We start from the raw sequence: 19282 nt of genomic DNA on the forward strand, positions 1-19282 counted from the left end.
TTATTTAGATATTATCGCTACTTCGCCGACCTCACCGCTCTTCAACCTCTCGGTCAGCTCGCGCTCGCTGATCTCCAGCTCGGTGCACATCTCATCGAAGCAGTGCGTTCCATCCAGGAACGGCAGGAGGCGCTTGTTGAGCTCCGCCGATGCCTCTTCCTCATCATACTTGGCCGTGCCGTGGTCGCGCCCCCCGAGGCCGTTGCTGTACTCTGTGCTGTTGAAGGTCTGGTCGCCGCCGCCACCGCTCCCCCCCCCACCGTTGCCATAGCGTGACGTCTTGCCTTCGCGGAATGCGTAGCGGTGGACGCGGTACAGCAGGCCCTTGATGACGCCAAAAGTGACGAAGCGTCGCAGGTCTACGCTCGCGAGCATGTCTGCGTTCTGCCGGTACCACTCGCGCACCGTCAGACCCTGGCGCATGGCGGCGAACAGCTGCACGATGGCCACGCCGTCTACGACGTCCCCGCGGCCGGTCAGGGGCCAAATGTCTTCGTCGTTGTCGGCGTCGCCGGCTTTGGAGCGGCTGAAGGAGCCGTCGACGATGGCTTCCTCGGCGGCTTTGCCGCCGCGGATGTTGACGTAGCGGGCGCACTCCTTTTGCATGTCTTGGTTGGTGACGATCAAGGAGGTGAAGTCTGCGGTGGGGGCGTAGATGTTGCTGAAGCTGAAGATGTCGAGCAGTAGGACGCAGCCGTAGTATAGCAGGTGCTTGATGCATTTTTTGGTGAGCTTCAGATCGGCATCGGCCAGGGCGGCGATCCGGGCGAGGGAGTTCACGCCGTTGATATAGGGGATAATGCGTTGCATGGTGAGATCCCAATTCTCGTCCAGGAGGGTGCTGATGCGGACGGTGAAAAGGGGAACGTGCCAGGCTTTGACCGGAGGCGGGGAGGGGAGTGTCGGGAACAGTTTCAGATGTAACGTGTTCGAGCCATCGATGGGAATCATGCATTCGTAGTAGTTGTTGAGGTCGGACATAAGGGTTTCGATGATGGCGTAGATGGGGCCGGTGTTTGGGGCCGAGGGGTCGGAAGAGAGGTAGAAGGATTGCTCTTCTAGTGAAAGCAGCAGATGAGACAGCTTCAGCAGTATGGATTTGTAGGAAGGGACGTCGACTTCGGCCGGGTCCGAAAGGAGGATGGAGAAGTTGAATATGAACTCATTGCGAGTGTAGCTGGCCGAGCGGATGCAAAGCGGGTACGAAAGCAGGAAGAGAGGTGGCTGGCCTGGATGCAGAGGGGGTGGAATGAGGGTGATGAGGTTTGAGCACAAGGACTGCCGCGGTATCACAAAGCGGGAAACAGCCGGAAATGAGAGCAGTGCGGACGAGCTTGGCCCCTGAGTCGGTTGAGGTAGAATGGAGGACGTGGAGAGTGATAAGTCGGTCGACGTGAGTATGGCATCGTCTGGGACCTGATGGATGACCTTGGGCCCTGCTCATGGTGAGAATTGAGCCGGCTGGCACAGGCCAAGACGGCATGGCTTACCTTGCTGAGGGTCGAATTTGCTGTAGAAGATAGCCTTGATAGACATGCTGCACAGGGTTCACGGGAGATGTCGGGTTTTGATCGAATGATGCTCAGATTGCGAGTGCGCAGTCACTGCAGAGCTCCTATAACCCAAGGCTGAGCCCCTGTGTGCAAGTGTCCCCGGGCATGGTCGTTGTAGGCTGGAGGATCGTCCCGCTCCTGTGTTTATTGGGGGTATTGTAGCCTCTGCTAGCGAAAGCTTCGAGTTCGCAGTCGGACGCAGCGCAACATTACTCAAGACGATCCCTACCTGGGTAGAAAAGGTGGAAGCAAGATGCACGGTTGCTGCTCAAATGAGGGCGAGATGGGCTTGGCAGCATTGACGGTTTCTACGGCGGCCCGAGAGGCTGCAAAAGTGCATCTAAGCCGAAGAGCTTCAGTGCTCCAATTCATCTTAACGACATCCCCTATCTTGAAATGGACACTCTCATACATTTTCTGCCTCTCCACTGGTGAGAGAGACATGCTCTGCCTTCTGATGCCCTTAAAACGGCACTGTTACCTGCGTTGTGGGTCGCAAGCCATGGGCAGGTCATGTTTCTGCGACGTTCTCGAGTGCACGCCTTGAGATATTGACTCCTGACGCAGACTTGATGTCCACAACGCCAATAAGAGATCGTATGAGCACGTTTCTGAGCGATCATAGAGATGAGGTGAGCGGATGTAGATGTAGCCGCCTGTGGGGAGAAAATGTAGAGGGCGACCGCAGTAGGTGACATGAGCCTTCGAAATGCAATCAAAATCAGCTGCAGCTGCCCGAATTGTCAGTCCCCAAAACGAAGTGATGAGGCAATGATATGTGAGGTGTAGGTCACCTCACTCACTGTGGGTCTTCTAGGTAAGCATGTTTGTCTACTGGTATGTACCAATCTTGCTCTCTCAATCATCTCTAACGTACTGCCACCAACATGCTGGTGCCCTTCTTTGGCCTCCTTGTGGCTGTCGTCGCTGTTGCCAGAGAGGTGGAGCATCCTCAGGGTTGGTCATTGGTGAGTCCTCTAACTCTCTCTAAGCTTCGTCAGCCACAGAAACATGCTGACATGTCCGACAGACTGTCTCTGCCTCCCCGGAGGAACGACTGCGCTTTCACCTAGCTCTGGCGTCTCCTAATGTTGCGGAATTTGAGCAGGCAGCTCTCGATATTGCTACCCCTGGCAATCCCAGCTACGGACAATACCTCACGCATAAATCTCTCGATCATCTTCTTCATCCAAACAAAGCTGTACTCCTAGAAGTGTTTCAGTGGCTACGATCTGTCGGCATTGATGAAGGTCAGGTGACCAGAAGAAGCAATACCCTGGTTTTCACGGCTGCAGTTCGGCAAGCAACGTCTCTACTCAACACTACATTCAATCACTATGTCGATAGCACTGGCCAGGATGTCATACGTACGACTCATTACTCCGTGCCCAAACCCCTTGATGGCCACATAGAAATGATCCAGCCAACAACCAGGTTTCCTCGGACGCGGCCCCTCGCTAGCCTCATTCTACCACACAAGAGCTCCTTTCGAGGAGCCGATGTTAAACCGAGCCGACCTGATCCTGCCCTGACTTTTGACCCAATCCTGTGCAACACCACAATTACGCCCGGCTGCCTGCGCGGACTCTATCGCCTCGAGAACTCGACAATACCGGAGGATTCAATATACACCCTTGGTATCGCAGGCTTCCTCAATCAGTATGCCCGTTATGAGGACTGGCAGTCTTTCGCGCGTGTCTATGCTCCGTGGGCACGGGGCACAAATTTCAGTGCCGTTGGCGCGAATCCACAAGACGACGATGAGAACGATAACCAGGAGGCTAGCCTAGACATTCAATACACGATGTCTTTGGCTCCTGGCGTGCGGACGGTCTTCTATTCGACCCCTGGACTCGGCCCATTGATTCCCGACCATGATCAGCCGGACACAGAGCTCAACTCGAATGAGCCATTTCTCGACCATCTTCACTACATGGCGAGCCTCGCAGACAACGAACTACCTCGAGTCATCAGCTACTCCTATGGTGAGAACGAACAATCAGTACCTCGGGACTACGCCATTCAGGTGTGTCGGCTCTTTGCCCAGCTTGGGTCCCGGGGTGTATCCATCATAGCTGCAAGCGGAGACGGTGGGCCTGGCGACTCTTGCTTGGCGAACGATGGGAGGAATACGATCAAATTTCTGCCCATGTTCCCCGCCTCCTGTCCCTGGGTTACCGCCGTTGGTGGTACTTACCAAGTCGAACCAGAGATCTCCGCGTATTTCTCAGGGGGTGGATTTTCTGAAGTCTTCTACGGTCTTGACTACCAGAAGAGCGCCGTTGAGCAGTACTTGAACGCAACAGGCAGCCGCTTTCACAAACTCTATCAGCCAAAAGGCCGTGCTTACCCCGATGTCGCAGCTCAGTCATGGTCCTTCTGGGTGACCAGCAAGGGCAACGATAACATGCTCAGTGGCACCAGGTACGTCTACATTTCCTTATGCTCGTAGGTCCTATGTACGGGGAACATCCCATGGCTGCTGACCGTAGAGCCTTGCGCTGCTCGTTTGGCACGCGTCAATTACTATCTCGTCTAAGTCTTACTTATGCTAACATCCATTTAGCGCCGCAGCTCCTATCTGGGCTGCCATCGTTGGAAATCTCAACAGCATCCGTTCTTCGCAAGGAAAGGCATCTCTAGGATTCTTGAATCCATGGCTGTACAGTCTGGAGCAAGGTCTTACAGATATCGTTGATGGCGGATCTGCAGGCTGTTTCGGTACCTCCATCGGGGGAAATGAGTCTCGGGGGGTTGTTTCTGATGCAGGGTGGGTTGCTGCCGAAGGATGGGACGCCGTCACCGGCCTAGGGACCCCGATCTTTGACGAGCTTGTGGCCGCTATGCCGTAAGCCAGTCCACTACTTCGGATTGTCCTTGGGAACAAACTTATCATAGTCACTCAGTAAGGCCCATATCCTCTCTGGCCATTAGTCGACACACTCCCAGCCTTCCACATCCCACCAGTTCCCTTCCTTACCACCCTTCCATGATGCCACCTTTGGCCAGGTGCAAATAGGTCTCCTGATTCTCCCATCTCCTCCCTTACTCAGCACATCATCCCTGATGTCACTCACGGCGTCCAACGTTTCCGGCACCACTCCATCCTCCACCCACTTCACCAACTGATCCAACGCCCCTCTACTGTCCCAGCACGACCCTGGGTACGGCCCCGGCCCCATCGAGCAGTGGTACACCCCGGGCACGCTGTAATACCTGTAGAAATCACTCACTTCCCGCGGGCCTCCACCACCTTCCTCTCCCTCCTCCCCTTCCGCCTCCGCATAGTCAGCGCGGTTATCGGCAAAGTGCGCCAGCACGGACTTGTAGTAGTCCAGACTGTGGTTCGCGGCAATGAGCTGGTCCGCCAGGCCGTGCCAGGTGATCATCTTGGGGCGCTGGGGCGCACGGCTGAAGCCGCTGAGGTCGGGCGAGGTGGCGCTGATGACACCGCGGTACTCGAGAATGGCTTGCTTGAAGAGGTTGAGGAAGTCGGTGTAGCTGAGCTGGGGAAAGGTGACGGGGGTGATGGCCGGGTCGACGGTGAGGGGCTTTTTGAGCAGGAAGTTTTGGATGAAGAGTGGGGGGAGGCTCCAAGGGACTTGGTGGCAGGTTGGGGGTGTGGTGGTGTAGTTGCAAGAGGTGCCGGCGAGGGGCGTCAGGGGAGTCTCGTGCATGAGGCCTGGATGTAATCTGTGGCCAGAGAGGGAGTGTGGGCCGGCCCAGATCTCATGGGCGAGGCGGGCGGCGAAAGGGGAGAGGGTGGTGGTCTTGTTCGGTGCGGCGGGGCAAGGGATAATGGTATTTTGTCGGGCGAGGGGGGAGAAGTTGCAGAGGTCGGGACGCGAGATGAGACCGTCTGTAACGCCGTCGAGAGGGTCGCATTCTTCGATCGCGGCGGCGGTGATGAATTCGAGCTCGCAGGGCTGCGGGTAGGTGTCGTGCACGGTCATGAAATGCTGCGCGTGGTAGTCGGCGGGGAGAAGGGTAGCATAGTCCACGGCAGGGGCTGTGGCAAGAATGCCATCATAGAGCTCTGGGTTATGTTGCGCGATCATCAGGCCCTGTCGGCCACCAGTCGAGCATCCATTGAAGTAAGACTTGAGTGCATGGTTCGGGCGGTCCAATTCGTAGTAGCGCCGTGTGATGGCCTGCCCGATACGAGTCATGTCGGCGATTGCCAACGGCCCAAAGACGTGCATGTAGTTCCAATTGGTGAGCCCGTCGGCGGTTGTGGCCCATCCGGATGGATTCCCAGGTGGATAGTCTGGGCTAAGAAGACCGCCATCTGTGCTGGCTACAGCGTAACCGGCAGCAACAGCTGGAGGGGATAGCCACCCACCCAGACCGGCGAAATAGCCTCCACCACCAGCACCTTGAAAGCGACCATTCCAGGCTGCTAGGCTTGGGAGGAAGACTTGTACGCTGACACGATTGTTGTACCCTGGATGTGTATAGACATATGTCACGTTGCAGAAGGAGAGGTCGTCAATTTTGGGCTTGAAGTACGGTGACGAACCAATGATCCTCTCAGGCGTTGGTGGTGCGGTATAGTTGTAGACTGGAGCTACATGGAGACCCAAGAGCTGTATGCCAGGTAATTTGCGCAGGGATTGTGCAGAGAAGTGGGCGGAACGGCAGTAGGTGTAGCCTTCCACCAGCAGCGGCTCAGTCTTGAAGAACCTGTCAGGTAAGCGATTCCAAGCAAGAACGGCAACAACAACGAAGAATCCTAGTATTTCAAGCAGACGTCTTCTCCAGCCACTGGGCCGGTCGGTGCTGACAGTTGCAGGTGGGGGTGGTGCATCTGACTTCGCCGCTGATGCGTGCTCTGCATTGCTCGAGGGCTCCGACATGGTGGAAATCTAAATGCCCAAGGCGTCCGCACTATCGAACTGGAACGCTGTCCGCGTCGCCCCAAGTGTGCGTGTCACGGTGAATGACTTTGCATCGCACGCTGACAGTGACCGAGGCTTGAAGTAAGTGCCGATGTGCCAAGATTCTCCGGATCGCTTAACACCTGTGCATAAGCAACTCTGCATAAGCAGAACGGAGCACAAAGTCATAAGTGCTAAGTCACAAGTCAAGCATCGAGTTGAAGGTGCGGCGATACTTTACAGAATGACTTCAGGCCGTCTAGAGTCTTGGAGGAAGCCCAGGGACTTCTACAGGGCCGTGCTCAAGGCCGAAAGCCAAAAGCTTAGAGCGACTACCCAAGTGAGGCAAGTTCGTCCAAACCGTTAAAGGGCGGATCGACGGGGTGAAGTTACAAGTGCAAGTGCATGTTACCACCGTGCATGCTCCGAGTCCCCCAAACCCAAGCATTGCGCGCACAGATTCTAAGTGAGTCAGCAACGTGATTCGCAAGAGACACAAACAACGAGATGACAAAATGGGAAGGTTGTACTGGCAATGTTCCGCAGATATCACACGATGGCGCTGAGACGAAGCCTCTCCAGCCATAGGATGTCGTTCCCGACCCCGACTTACACTTGTGACTTGAATACAGATCCGCACGGAAGGCGGGGTACGTAGGACTGGGTATACCAACCCTGGTAGTCGGTATCCAGAGAGACTTTGCTTCTCACTTGATTCTAGAGTCGATCAACACATTCGGAGACTTCTTCAAGACCGATGTGTGCGAAATCGACCCGAAAATTACTAATGCACGATCTACATACTTTGACTTCGCGGGTATCGTGGTCCGTGTGGTGTTGTCAACGGACAGTTAGAGCATTCACCGGTTGGCGAACTCTGGTCAGTGTTGGTACACGCACCCCCACCCGTTCTGTGCAATTCGCCGGACAGAACCCTTATGGGGCTGAGATTTGCCCTTTTGAGACTTTCTTCCTACGCCTCGGCACGATTCTAGAAGATCAGCAGTGTTCTAGACGTTGTCAGAATGCATCGTCGCCAGGTTCAACTCGACGCTTAGCGCCGCGCAGATGGAAGACATCTACCCACAGTCGTCGGGCAAGATGGCAAAGCAATTCGTTTCTTTTGGCCACTCCAATCCGCTATGCCTTTCCCAAGTCAAGGGTGCGAGACTTGTCGTGCGCGACACATCAAGGTAACTGTCCAGCCGAACATACGCTTTCGCTATTCATACCTTCTGACCGATGCACAGTGTGATGAGATGAGACCGACATGTAGTCAATGTCGAAGGTCCAGTCGAGAGTGCCTTGGCTTTGACAGCGAGCCCGGCGGACTGGTGTTCCGGAGCGAGAACGAGTACGCCAGCAACAAGTTATCCAAGAGACCACGAGGTGGAGCTAGACAACCACGCAGAAACATGCTCAGTCCAGTAACAACAGCCCCCGACAAAGCTCTTCGTCAATCCGAGCAGATGCCAAAGCCAGAGGATGTTTTCGAAGATGAAGCCATGACTGTACTGCCACTTACTCCTGTGCCAACTGATCTGGGCTGTGCCCTGACCGATCATGCTTTCTTGATCTCCCGACGAGACTACTTGGATAGTCCATCTTGCCCAGACAATGGAATTTGGAGCTTTCTAGGTAAACAGGGATTCGTATGGGGTCCATATCAGCCTGGCACTTGCTTTAATCTTGCTGCCATGGCAGTGAGCCTTGCTGCCTACGGTATTAGGGAGAATCGGCCCGACGTCATGGAACAAGGCCGGAGAAAGTATGCAGATGCCTTAATGGAGACAAGAGCAGAACTCTGCAGCCCTGTGGTTGAGCCAACGGATGAGCTATTGATGACCTGTTTGCTATTATCAGCATATGAGGTGAGCCGGATCGTGAATGCTTGGTTCATCGACATTGACCATCCTCAGGATCAAGTATGCAACTTTGATTCTAATATTGATACATACAAGACCTTCTCAGAAGGATCTCGCCATCAGGAAGGTGCTATGGCTCTGCTTAGAATGCGCACTCTTAGTCCAGTCAAGAACGATCGCAGCCTTTTGATCGATAAGTATATCAGAAGGCAGCTGGTGAGGGAAACGTCATCAAACTGCAATGGACAGCAACTGACCTGACACAGCTTCGATCAAATCTGTACCGAGCGTTACCCTTACCCGAATGGCTCGAGGACGGTAGCCTTTTCGGCGAGGTAGGCCACGAGTTGGAGCTAGATCGCCATCTTATACAGACCATAAACATCAGACACGATGTGCTGTCGCTGTTCAAACACATCAAGAGCATGAGCGCATCTGATAGCCATAGGGTAACTTCTGCTTTGTTTCGAAGCATCCGGGATTGTCGCGACTGCGATATAGCTCTTCAGGCATGGTCGACAACAGCGCCTCCAGAATACGACTATCAAACCATCAAGATCGATATCCCGCCCTACAAACCCAAGCGCGAGAACATCTTTTACTCAACTACATCCCATGCGTACAACGACCGAATGTGCGCGATTTCTTGGAATCGATACCGTGGTGCTCGACTCGTGGTCAACGGACTTCTGCATAGAGCTATCGTTTGCGCTATAACCATTGCGCACCCTGATCAAACATTAGGCTCAATCTCACTGCCCGGCTATATTGACAACAAGGAGACGATCCTGGGCTTGGTAGACGACATTTGTGCCAGTGTTCCATATCACTTCGGCGCCACCAAAGCAACCATCCCGAGCTACGAGCTGGACGAAGATACAGCGACACGAATATACCCCTTGGCATGCCCTCTACTACTCGCTTCGGGGGCTTTGTTCGTGCCTGGTGACCAACGCGAATGGATAAAGATGATTTTGGGTCTCATTGGCCGGATTACTGACAGTACATTGTTGATGGCGGCAACCAAGGTAAGTGACTCCGAAACAACACCTAAACCCTGCTGACAGACCTCAGCTGGATTTGCAAGATCAATCTTGCTTGTTGAAGTACGATGCGAAGCCTGAGAAAGGTCCTACCCCTTAGCTACAGTGTTCTGGTACAGGAAATGAAAAAGATTAAGCCAGTACGATACCGAGCTTGCGATGATCTGCTGGTCGAATTCCCGATAACTCCACTGTGGCACATACCACCCAGTACTGGCATTGCATATGAAGTCAGACCGTGCGATAATTCGTCCGCTTCTAGATGGACCAGGTGCGCCAGGCACTTGATGGTTCGATACGCTGGCTTACATAGACAGGCTTTGAAAGTGTCCATCTGTGACGTGTAACCTGCGGGTCGATTCTCATGACGTGCCAGTCGCACAATTGGCCAAGCGTCATGGTGGACTATCATAAGATATGCCTGCGTCTAGCAGCAAGGAAAGTGCGGGGTCGTGTATGGGGGCCATGGACAGGCAGCAGCAACAGGGGTATTCAACCCTAGAAGTCCTGACACTCATCATGGTGTGTTATTACCTTTGATCAAGGGCCAGGAAGTTGGTTTCGCTCGTGTCTCAGCACAATGTGGATGGAAGAGATCGCAGCCAGAGTAGCCGGCCTGCTCGCCGTGCTTCTACTTACTTCTACCCAACTCACTGTTGCAGAAGATCAGGTTCCGATCAGCAGCCTCTCTAAGCCATACAATGTATCTCTGAAGGTATGTTCCACCCGATCCCATCTTGTCAGATGACTTATGTAGCCTTAGTTTGACGATCTAGCGACCGACGATAGTGGCATCGGCTGGCATCCCACCTCCAAGACCCAGCCTGCCCTGCACTACAGCTCCCTCTACCTGCAGGGCTTCTCTGTCATCAACACCAGTCGCGCTCAGATCAATGCGACTGATGTCCAATGCGCTGTGTCTGCTCCGAACGCGCTCTTCGCGGCCATTGACCGCCATTCCGGACTACCTTGGCCTCGCTTCAGCACCCGTGACACTTCGGTCCCTTTTGATCCTCACAAACCCTCCGACCGTACCTTCAAGTTGACAGAAATGTACTTGAAGCCCGCTGGCGAGTTTACAGGAGTGCCCGGACAGGTTGTTGTAGGAATATACGTCAGCATGCTCAAATCACCACCAGATGATGTTCCGGACAATGGGAATGACGCTGCAGATAGATTCCCAGGTCTGTTGGGCGGACAGCCAGCGCCTACATTACGACATGGCGCGCAACTGGGAGTTGGGTTCCAGACTGCCCGCCAGAAGCCTTTCCGGCTCTGGCCTGGGCTGTTTGGCAGAGAGGTCACAGGGTTTGGGGTGGGGTCCGATATATTAGAAATCCAGGCAAGCTTGTTGAGATTCAACGAGAGCAGGGGGGCTTGGGATGTGGAAGACTTTGGTTTCTGTGTCGACAATGTGGTGTTCGAGGTGACGCCTGTGGGGAACGATCACCACGAACAGCTGCATGTGGGGAACGAGGAGCAGCATGGCTGCTTAAACAACGATGCCGGACCCTTGCTATTCAAGGCAAATGGCGAGCTTGCACTGGAGGGCGATCTGGAGTCCGAGGCTCTACTGCATATGCTGGATGAGACCGAGTAACCTTGTAGCCGCTGATGGTTCGCAAGGAGCCTCAGGACCGCAGCATACGGAACGTGCATCATTCTTATAGAGGGGGGGGTGCCCTCCATATCACATGGTGAATCGTATATCTTCTAGAGCTCTCGAGAGTCCATGACTCTGCCTTTATTAACCAGTACTCGGGGGATGGTAGTAGGCACGAGCTTCGATACAGGCAGTGAATGCTTGGCATATAACGGTATTTGTGCCGCTCTGGTGGCGGCGGCTTGTGACTTAGGTTTCACTGACAGAAGTTTGGTATTTGTAATGATATTGTTTCTTGACAGTTCACTGCCTGTCTAACCTGAGGGCGTTCACTACATGTTGGCGCTCGATTTCATCCGCTCAATCGCCTGTCACTGTATTTGAATTGATCTAGTCACAAACATTGTAGTAAGTGAAGCCCCATTGTTCACTCAAGCCGGAATCTGAGATCGATGACGTTCGCGGACCCCGGTCCGTAATTTATTCGGAACAGACCTTGTCTTTAGAAATGTCTAACTCCAGCTGACACCCCAGGTGTTCCGTCTCTCCCTACCACTACCCCCCAACCACAACGACCCCTGCAGCATCACCTTGCGCACTTACTGAGAACCTTTGCCAGCTCTCAGACAGCCGCCAGAGAAGGTCATAACGCTGTGGCAGCTACCGCTGCATCCCAATAGCCAAGTCTGCTGGCTGTAAGTGAGCTGGTCCTCAAATACACCGACCCTCGCAACAACGCACAAAGATTGCCGTCCTCATTATTGCCAGTGAGCTTTACGGCGGCAGCATTTGATCTGTTGGTCGTTGATAAGACTCCGGCACCGAGGTGGGTGGCCCATAGTAGAACTTAGCGGGCTCGACGGCTCGTGTTAGTCTTGTTGTCAGCGGCCCGTTGTTTTTCCGGAAATTCAAGCGGCTGTCGGTAGGGCTAATTTTCACCACACCCAGACTTCCATCCTCCTCCATATCACTTACAAGCTCTTGGACAATCATGCCAGTCAAACCTTTGAGCTTCAAAGGTGACAAGAAGACCAAGAAGCGTAAGCATCGCGATCATGATGGCGACGCACCTTCGAAACCGTCCGGCGTGGACGGTGAAGGGGCCCCTCTCGATGAGGATTCCTGGACCACGCCTGATGCCATTTCTGATCTGAGTGGTCCAACCATTATCGTATTGCCGACCAGTCCACCAACATGTCTGGCATCTGATGCGAATGGCAACGTTTTCGCTTCCCAACTCGAGAATATCGTTGAGGCTCATGCAGAGACAGCCGAGCCTCACGACGTGCGCCAAGTCTGGGTAGCAAACCAGATTCCTGGGACCGGCCAGATCAGCTTCAAAGGTAGCCACGGCGGCTACCTGAGCTGCGACTCGATGGGGATACTCGGCGCACGCCGGGAGGCCCGCGGTGTTGAAGAGGGTTTCACGGTTGACCTCATCCAGTCTGATGAAGGTAGGCTAAGATGGATCTTTCAGACAGCAGCCACGAAAACCGACCAAGGCGAAGCCGGCAAACGCTATTTGTCTGCGGCCACAGACGTCCCGCGCAAGGAGGAAGATGAAAAGAAGAAGGTGTCCATCTCCTTGCGTGGGGACGCGGAGGCCGGCGCTTCCACCGCAGAGATGGTTGTTAAGATGCAGGCTCGCTTCAAACCTAACCTTCAACGCGACAAGGAAACGAAGGCCAACGAAAAGGTCTCGCGGAAGGAATTGGAGCACGCGGTCGGCCGCCGACTCGAAGACGACGAAATCAAACGCCTGAAGCGCGCACGAAAGAATGGCACGTACCATGAAGAGATTCTCGATGTTCGAGTCAAGGGCAAGCACGACAAGTTTGCTTGAAGCCACTTCGGCTAAGCTTCCTACCTACGCCTTCAGCCTTCAACGTTGCTGTGCAACACGAGGAGTTGCCCTCCTACACAGCTATGACGTCTTATGGTGGCTCTACCTCACCGCAGCTCCAGGTGATTATTTTGTCCCTCTTTTGTCTTGTGCACTTTTCTAACTTCTTCAGGTTTTTCATCTTCATCTGGTGCATTCTTGTTATCACACAACAGGACCCCAGCCACCTGCTTCTATTCACAGCTCTTGCCACCCAGCCTGCCGTTGACCCTCCCCGCCATCATACATAAGCTTGGCAAGTTTGTACCTTACGCCAGCAAACTACAAAACTTCTGCCTCGCACGTTCTCTTCCAACAGCTTACAACTTGTTGCGCCAACCTTATCACTTCTCATCACACCGTTCATTGTTCTATCCCACAAGAGCAAAGACCATCAGTCCTAGACGATTCTGTCACTCTTCGATCGATCGATACCAAAAACCTCTACCCATAACCCATTCTACCGCCTATCCGATTCATCAATCCTCCACAAATCGTCAGCATGGCTCAGAACGCTTTCACCATGGTCCTTGACCTTCCTGCCTTCCTCAAGCAAGCTCTCGAGCTACGTACGATGCAGTACGACTTAGTTCTGCCCAAAGACTCTGTCCTCCACGTCACCCTCACCACCGACCAGCCTCTTGGCCATAGACTCGATCCCTCCATCAAGACTCTGTTCTTCCACGATTGCATGAGAGCCAGTCCTCGTGCCAGGTGTGTCAGATGTCTGACTCAACCTCTTCACTTGCAGCATGTTGACTTCCCAATTTTGTGGGTCAATCGCCTCGTCCGCCTAGAGGCCCTCGATGTCCTCCTTTCTCGCAACAAGCTCAAGGGAGTGAAAGTGCAGTCCCCTGACCTGCTCGTGCGCTTGTGTGGCCTTCCCAAATTCACATTCCAAGAGCTTCACATCGATGCTGGTGACTTGACTGAGGACGGCAGTGAAGCTGATTGGCTTCAGCCAATCAAAGACCTTGCGGCCCGAGGCAATGGTACCTTCGAGCACGTCGTTGTCACTGCCGGCCTTCACCTCAAGGGTGGTCGCCACGTCGAAGGTCCCGCCCGTCGTCTCCTCAGATTGGCCATGAATCTCACCGCCCTGGCTCCCGCCAGCGCCGAGGTCACCACGACCTGGGCCCGCCGCTCCGGCTGCCGCGACGGCCAGGGCAGGCTTTCCATCCCAAAGGTGGAAGCCGTTCGCCAAGAATTCGACGACGATGTCAAAATCGTTCTTCTTGGTGGTGGTCGTGGGGCTGTCGCGGGCAAGCAGACCTATAAGTGGGTTTTGATCGAGTCCGATCCCTTCATTCAGGCCAGGTATAAGGCCATGTACGAGGCTCGTGTTGCGGAGTTGGCTGCTGCTGCTGCAGAGAAGGAGAAAGCATGAGCATGGAATGGCATGACATAGCATGGCATAGCATGGCATAGCATAAATAGCATGGCATAGCATAGAATAGCAGACGAACCAAGAAAATCCGACGATCGCTCTCTCTGCTTTCTTCCTCCTCCCCCCCACACAAACATCTCTGATTTGCTCGTCAGGCCAATCCATTCGGGAAGTGGCGCAGAGACAATAGCAATCTCACGTCTCATTGAAGCCCACCACACGTAGCAGCAACGTCAAGATAACGACGCACCGAAAGCCGACTCAAAAGACACCCAAGTCACGACATTGTGAAGTCTGCCTCGTCGCCTCGTCTCCAACCCCCCCTTCTACCTCCACACCTAACCCCCCGCCCTCGCTGCACGAGGTCACGAATGATACACCGAGCAGGCCGTTAGGCTATGAATTGCGACCGGCGTTCCCCCCCCTTCATGTTCATGTTCATGTTCATCTTCGTGCCTAATAAGCCGCGCGGTCATGTCGGCAAAGGAAGGAAGCCAGGAACACACAAAAGAGCGTACCTTTTGAAGAAAAGAGAGATCTTAAGAATCCGAACAAAGCAGCTGGTAACGCGACGGCGTGAGTCCCACATACACACATACACACATAGCCTCCCTACACTACCTAGGGTCAACTGACCTACCAGCGCGCCGAGATCCCGCAATGCCACACCACGCCAAAGCCTTCTAATAAAACGCAGGCAGATAAGAGAGGCCGCCATATCATCACCCTCTGCCACGCTTTTGCGAACATGGCCCAAGTATAAAGCCCCACCACCGAGAAAACGCCATGCTATATGTGCAGGTCTGTCTGCCCTCCGCACATTTCCCAGAGACAGCCAATAATGATAATCATGCCATCGTGCAACTCGTCGTGGGTGATTTTCCCATAAGCCAATAAACCAAATAATGCCGGCTAGCTTCTAGCCTTCACGGTTCCACCTTGCCACGAGTCTAGTATTGATGGGGCGTTTTCCATATCCTCATAGAGTCGGGAAAATCTTCCCTAGCGCTCGACGCCCTGGGCCAACAAGTCAGTGATCGACACGAAAACGAAAAGCGAAGAAAAACAGAAACACTTACAGGCGGACCTCCCCTCATCCGCCGCCCTCGCCTGCGCCGCCCCCTCCTCATACTGGCGCTGCTCGCGGCGCGCAAACCGTTCTCTTAACCACGCGCGCCTGGCAGTCGTGCCCTGCGCCCTGATCTCCTCTGGCACCTCTTCCGGCTCCGCGTTGGCACTCTGCCGTTCTCGCACCGGCTCCCCATCCGCCGGTGGGGCGGTCTGCGCCCGCGCGGGCGGCTGCACGACGTTTATGTTCGCCATCTCCGCGGCACCCGCGTTGCTCGCGCCATGGCTGTTGTTGACGCGACTGGAATGCAGGCCCGCCGATGCGGCTCTCCGGCCGGCCACGCGATCTCGGAGTCTGCCCAAGTTATAGTTGAGCAAGCCGTGGCCGCTTTCGGCGTCAATCTGCCGCACCAGGCCTTCCTCGCCGGAGGCACGGGCGCGCATGCGTCGGACCAACCGCTCCCTACGGACCATGATGTTGGTGACATTGACCGGACAATAGCCGGCGGGCAGCGAGGACTTTTTACACATGGGACACAATGATGAATTATCGCGCAGAAAGGGGTCGATGCACTCTGGGTGGAAGATGTGTGCGCAAGGGAGCTCACGGACGATGGTTGTGCCGTGAACGAAGTCGTCGAGACAGATGGGACAGGTATTTTGTGAATAGGGGATCTCGCGGATCGGCGCCGTGGGAGAGGCAGGTGTGGTGGCATCGGTGGCGGCATTTGGGTCGGAGACGGAGGTGGTCTCTTTCGAGGTGTAGGTGAAGGTAGGCATGGTGTCAAGGACCGATTGCGGGACATTGAGACGCTTGATACCCAGGGCTTCAAGGTCCACTTCGCCACGGGCAACGCGCTCGGTCAGACGACGACGTTGACGCCGCTGGACAAGATGCATGACTACCGAAGTTGTGAGGACGATGGCGAGCAGGACGGCGAGCACGATAATGAGGAAGACCCATAACGAAGGGATCCCGGGCGAGCCGGAAACGTCGACTCTGACGACGAGACGGATAAGATCTTGATCGTTGAATTGTTGTGCGAGCTCCTCGCCAAACGGAGCGGAGGTCATGTTGCCGGAGTAAAGCGCTGATTGCTGGAGTAGGAAGGCACCGGTGGGACCTGGTAAGGCGTAGATGGGAAACTGGTTCTCGCCCTGCCAACGACCACCGTCATTCAGCGACCAGATGGGATCATTGACCGAGGGCGGTCGCCCTCCGCTACTGTCTGGCTGAAAGAATATTGCACCGGCCACAGCGTTGGCACGCATTGCGGCGAGGAAAGCTTGGACACATTCCGGCTCGGTCCATGGTGCAATAGCAAGAGGTGAAAGTCGTGTTGTTGTGGGAAGGTCGTCTATTCGCGTGACATTGTTGGGAATGACACGAAGTGAATCGTTGCTACAGGCTGACTCGGGAACTTCGGGGACGTAGAGGAGGCCTTGTATTATATCCCAGTCCTGTAGAGATCAGCTATCGGAACTTGTTCGACCTCGGTGGCTCTTACATTGGGATTGTTTGCTGATAGGGTGCGGATGGCATCGCTAGCTTGATATCGGAAGCCCTGGCTCTCCTGCGTCGAGTGTCAGATACGTCGCCGAACGACCGATAGACAAGACGTACATTCACAATGCTCGGTCGGGGCGTGGGATCGAATTCGGGGTCAGGAATCACCACGGATATGACCTGCGCGGCTTGCGCGGCTGTCGAGGGTCAGCGTGAGAACATTGGCTCAGAGCGGCGCAAGCGCGGGGACGGTAGCGGAAGACATACACATCGCTTTATAATAGTGGTAAAATGTATATTATTTGTGACACGAGTGAGGCGGACAATTGCATTATATGGTGAGACTTGAGGTTGGCCGTGGGTTTACAATGGACAAAAGCGAGGTATGGAAGCGGGCGGGACCGTGCAGGATCACAACAAGGTTGTGCTGGCCGGCAGAGAGACTTGCCAGAAGGAGGTGAGAAGCTGCGCTGACCGAGACAATGGGAGGACAAGAAGAGATCGGCTCTGGGCGGCTGCGCGATGTTTCTTGGAAGGGTTGTCGAGCATGTCAGAGACTCGTGTCGATGTGTCTTGGAACTCTCAGCGTCTCAGCACGCGGCAGGGCTTCGCTCCGGGCGCTACATTCGTCAAGGGCTTCACCGGGCGGCCGTAGAAGCATTCCAGGCAGTGAATCACAGCTCGTCACAATCGACGACAAGTGAGATCCATGACCAACTTGTGGTTGCAAGCTCGTATCGTACATTCATTCGCTCTTCTGCTGGCTAATCTGACTGACCCAAAGCCGAACAACTTAAGACGAAGCACAATGCCACACGTTTGGCCGCTTTTTGCCACCCCATGACACCTCGACCTGGTTATACCCCGCGCCCCCCTGCTCGAAACTTTTGACCCCTGGTCCAGACCCGAGTAACAGAGTGCCGCTCAATTTGTACCCCAGTGCCGCTTCAAGTCCGTTATGTACCACTCTGTAGACCACGCGCACTCGCGTTGCGACGTGCCCAGCATCTCAACTATCTTTTCCCGCTCCACGCCATTGCTGATGACCTTGCCTGCTGTCCACAGTGGTTGAAGTACGTACGGCCAGACTCCTCTTTCATGGTTCTCTGCCACGATGCCGCAAATCTGTCTTGCGTGCCAGAGCAAGCTCTTCTGGTTTTTGGGTAGCTCCACCGTATGAGGCTTTTGTTGCAACAGAGATATCGCCGCTGCATGGTATAGCAAGTTGCCAACCACTGCCGCCGCGCAATCGTACAAGACCATGGGGAAAGGATGGCGATAATCGTCCAGAATCGATGGGTACGACATGAGAGCTTGCATCACCTCTGGACGACAGTGGTGCCAATCCTCCAACAGGTCGAACAGCACCTTCCACCGCAACAACTCCGTGCTCCCTTGGTGGCCTTTGGCGTTGCTGCTGCCGTTCGCGACCACGCTAGCGATGCCTGATGTCAGGAAGACTGCGTATTTGGCATAACCTTCGCCCCAGGTTTGTGCACGGACATAGCTGGTGGCCGTTGATAAAGACTCAGTCGGATAGAACTGCCGCATCGACACCACGGGAGCACGTGCTTCCATCGAGCCATTCGCAATTGTCAGATTCGCAAACGCCCAGAACAGACTCTGCTGGATACCGCTGCTGCGGACGTTGACATCTGATGCTTCCATTATCGCGGCACATGCCTCAAGGCTGGGCTGGCATGATTGTGGCGGGTTGTTCATCAGCTCCGTCACACAAAGCAGGATGCAGGCTGCAATGGCTGGAGTGTCCAAAGTATGCATCTCGGGTAGCAGAAGCTGGACAGCATCTGCATAGAGTCCCGCGCTCTCACTGCCTTGTTCTCCGGTATCCTGCAGCTCCAAATGCCGAGACGATGCTGCAAGGACTGCATAATGTAAGTAGTCGGCACCCTTGGCGAGCAGTGGTATGCTGTGCTGGAAATGTCGCTTGGATCCGCACACATCAAGCCAAGGTGCTATACTCTGCGAGTAATTGCGCCAGAGCTCGAGTTGTCGTCGTTTCAAAAGCTTCGTGCAACCCAACGGACGGGCTGCGAGCGGTTGATGCAATAGTCTGATGCCTTTGGAGCGGTAGCCATCGTTGAGTTCCAGGCCCTTCAATGCACTAGCGCTCCCCAGCGCACCCCCTTTGGAGGCTTGCTGGCTGACTTCGACCTGCCGTACGAGAGTCTTGATTTGCTCACAGAGCCTCCCACGTGCATCATCTGCTGTCGGACTAGTCTTGTCGTTACTTGCCACATCAAGAGAGCCAGCGGCAGAATTCGACATCAAATAGTCCAGCGAGTCCAGATGTGTGAGTCCATCCTCAAACACCTGAATCTCCCGTCGATGATAGTCGGGTTTATGTGACTGGGATGAAGTCGAGGTCGCGCTCGAGCCCGACAGTTCTACCGACCATAGCGCTGAGCCACCGCCGGTCTCGCATGAGGCGTCCGAGGCAGACCTAGCGTAGTCGCCCATTGGCTCATCGTGATCG

General features: G+C 54.7%; 9 protein-coding genes across 9 annotated transcripts; 5 read left to right on the forward strand and 4 right to left on the reverse strand.

Annotated features, from left to right (window-relative positions):
* HMPREF1541_07681 (uncharacterized protein) lies at window positions 1–1536 on the reverse strand (the record flags this gene model as incomplete). The annotated part of the gene is made up of 2 exons (XM_008722004.1): window positions 1–1439; window positions 1491–1536. The coding sequence occupies 2 exons, from the start codon at window positions 1534–1536 to the stop codon at window positions 1–3; spliced, it is 1485 nt and encodes a 494-aa protein (XP_008720226.1).
* A 904-nt stretch (window positions 1537–2440) lies between these two features.
* HMPREF1541_07682 (uncharacterized protein) lies at window positions 2441–4405 on the forward strand (the record flags this gene model as incomplete). Its single annotated transcript, XM_008722005.1, has 3 exons — window positions 2441–2521; window positions 2584–3977; window positions 4120–4405. 3 exons carry the CDS (start codon window positions 2441–2443, stop codon window positions 4403–4405), a joined length of 1761 nt encoding a protein of 586 aa, XP_008720227.1.
* A 78-nt stretch (window positions 4406–4483) lies between these two features.
* HMPREF1541_07683 (uncharacterized protein) lies at window positions 4484–6409 on the reverse strand (the record flags this gene model as incomplete). The annotated part of the gene is made up of 1 exon (XM_008722006.1): window positions 4484–6409. One exon carries the CDS (start codon window positions 6407–6409, stop codon window positions 4484–4486), a length of 1926 nt encoding a protein of 641 aa, XP_008720228.1.
* A 1436-nt stretch (window positions 6410–7845) lies between these two features.
* HMPREF1541_07684 (uncharacterized protein) lies at window positions 7846–9438 on the forward strand (the record flags this gene model as incomplete). Its single annotated transcript, XM_008722007.1, has 3 exons — window positions 7846–8511; window positions 8562–9323; window positions 9370–9438. The coding sequence occupies 3 exons, from the start codon at window positions 7846–7848 to the stop codon at window positions 9436–9438; spliced, it is 1497 nt and encodes a 498-aa protein (XP_008720229.1).
* Window positions 9439–9918: 480 nt separating this feature from the next.
* On the forward strand, window positions 9919–10938 carry HMPREF1541_07685 (uncharacterized protein; the record flags this gene model as incomplete). The annotated part of the gene is made up of 2 exons (XM_008722008.1): window positions 9919–10053; window positions 10102–10938. The coding sequence occupies 2 exons, from the start codon at window positions 9919–9921 to the stop codon at window positions 10936–10938; spliced, it is 972 nt and encodes a 323-aa protein (XP_008720230.1).
* Window positions 10939–11932: 994 nt separating this feature from the next.
* On the forward strand, window positions 11933–12784 carry HMPREF1541_07686 (uncharacterized protein; the record flags this gene model as incomplete). The annotated part of the gene is made up of 1 exon (XM_008722009.1): window positions 11933–12784. The coding sequence occupies one exon, from the start codon at window positions 11933–11935 to the stop codon at window positions 12782–12784; it is 852 nt and encodes a 283-aa protein (XP_008720231.1).
* A 541-nt stretch (window positions 12785–13325) lies between these two features.
* Window positions 13326–14210, forward strand: HMPREF1541_07687 (uncharacterized protein; the record flags this gene model as incomplete). Its single annotated transcript, XM_008722010.1, has 1 exon — window positions 13326–14210. One exon carries the CDS (start codon window positions 13326–13328, stop codon window positions 14208–14210), a length of 885 nt encoding a protein of 294 aa, XP_008720232.1.
* A 1002-nt stretch (window positions 14211–15212) lies between these two features.
* HMPREF1541_07688 (uncharacterized protein) lies at window positions 15213–16550 on the reverse strand (the record flags this gene model as incomplete). The annotated part of the gene is made up of 1 exon (XM_008722011.1): window positions 15213–16550. One exon carries the CDS (start codon window positions 16548–16550, stop codon window positions 15213–15215), a length of 1338 nt encoding a protein of 445 aa, XP_008720233.1.
* A 1159-nt stretch (window positions 16551–17709) lies between these two features.
* On the reverse strand, window positions 17710–19266 carry HMPREF1541_07689 (uncharacterized protein; the record flags this gene model as incomplete). The annotated part of the gene is made up of 1 exon (XM_008722012.1): window positions 17710–19266. The coding sequence occupies one exon, from the start codon at window positions 19264–19266 to the stop codon at window positions 17710–17712; it is 1557 nt and encodes a 518-aa protein (XP_008720234.1).
* Window positions 19267–19282: the final 16 nt, after the last annotated feature.

Source organism: Cyphellophora europaea, assembly GCF_000365145.1.
Source record: "Cyphellophora europaea CBS 101466 unplaced genomic scaffold supercont1.7, whole genome shotgun sequence".
NCBI classification, from domain to species: Eukaryota; Fungi; Ascomycota; class Eurotiomycetes; order Chaetothyriales; family Cyphellophoraceae; genus Cyphellophora; species Cyphellophora europaea.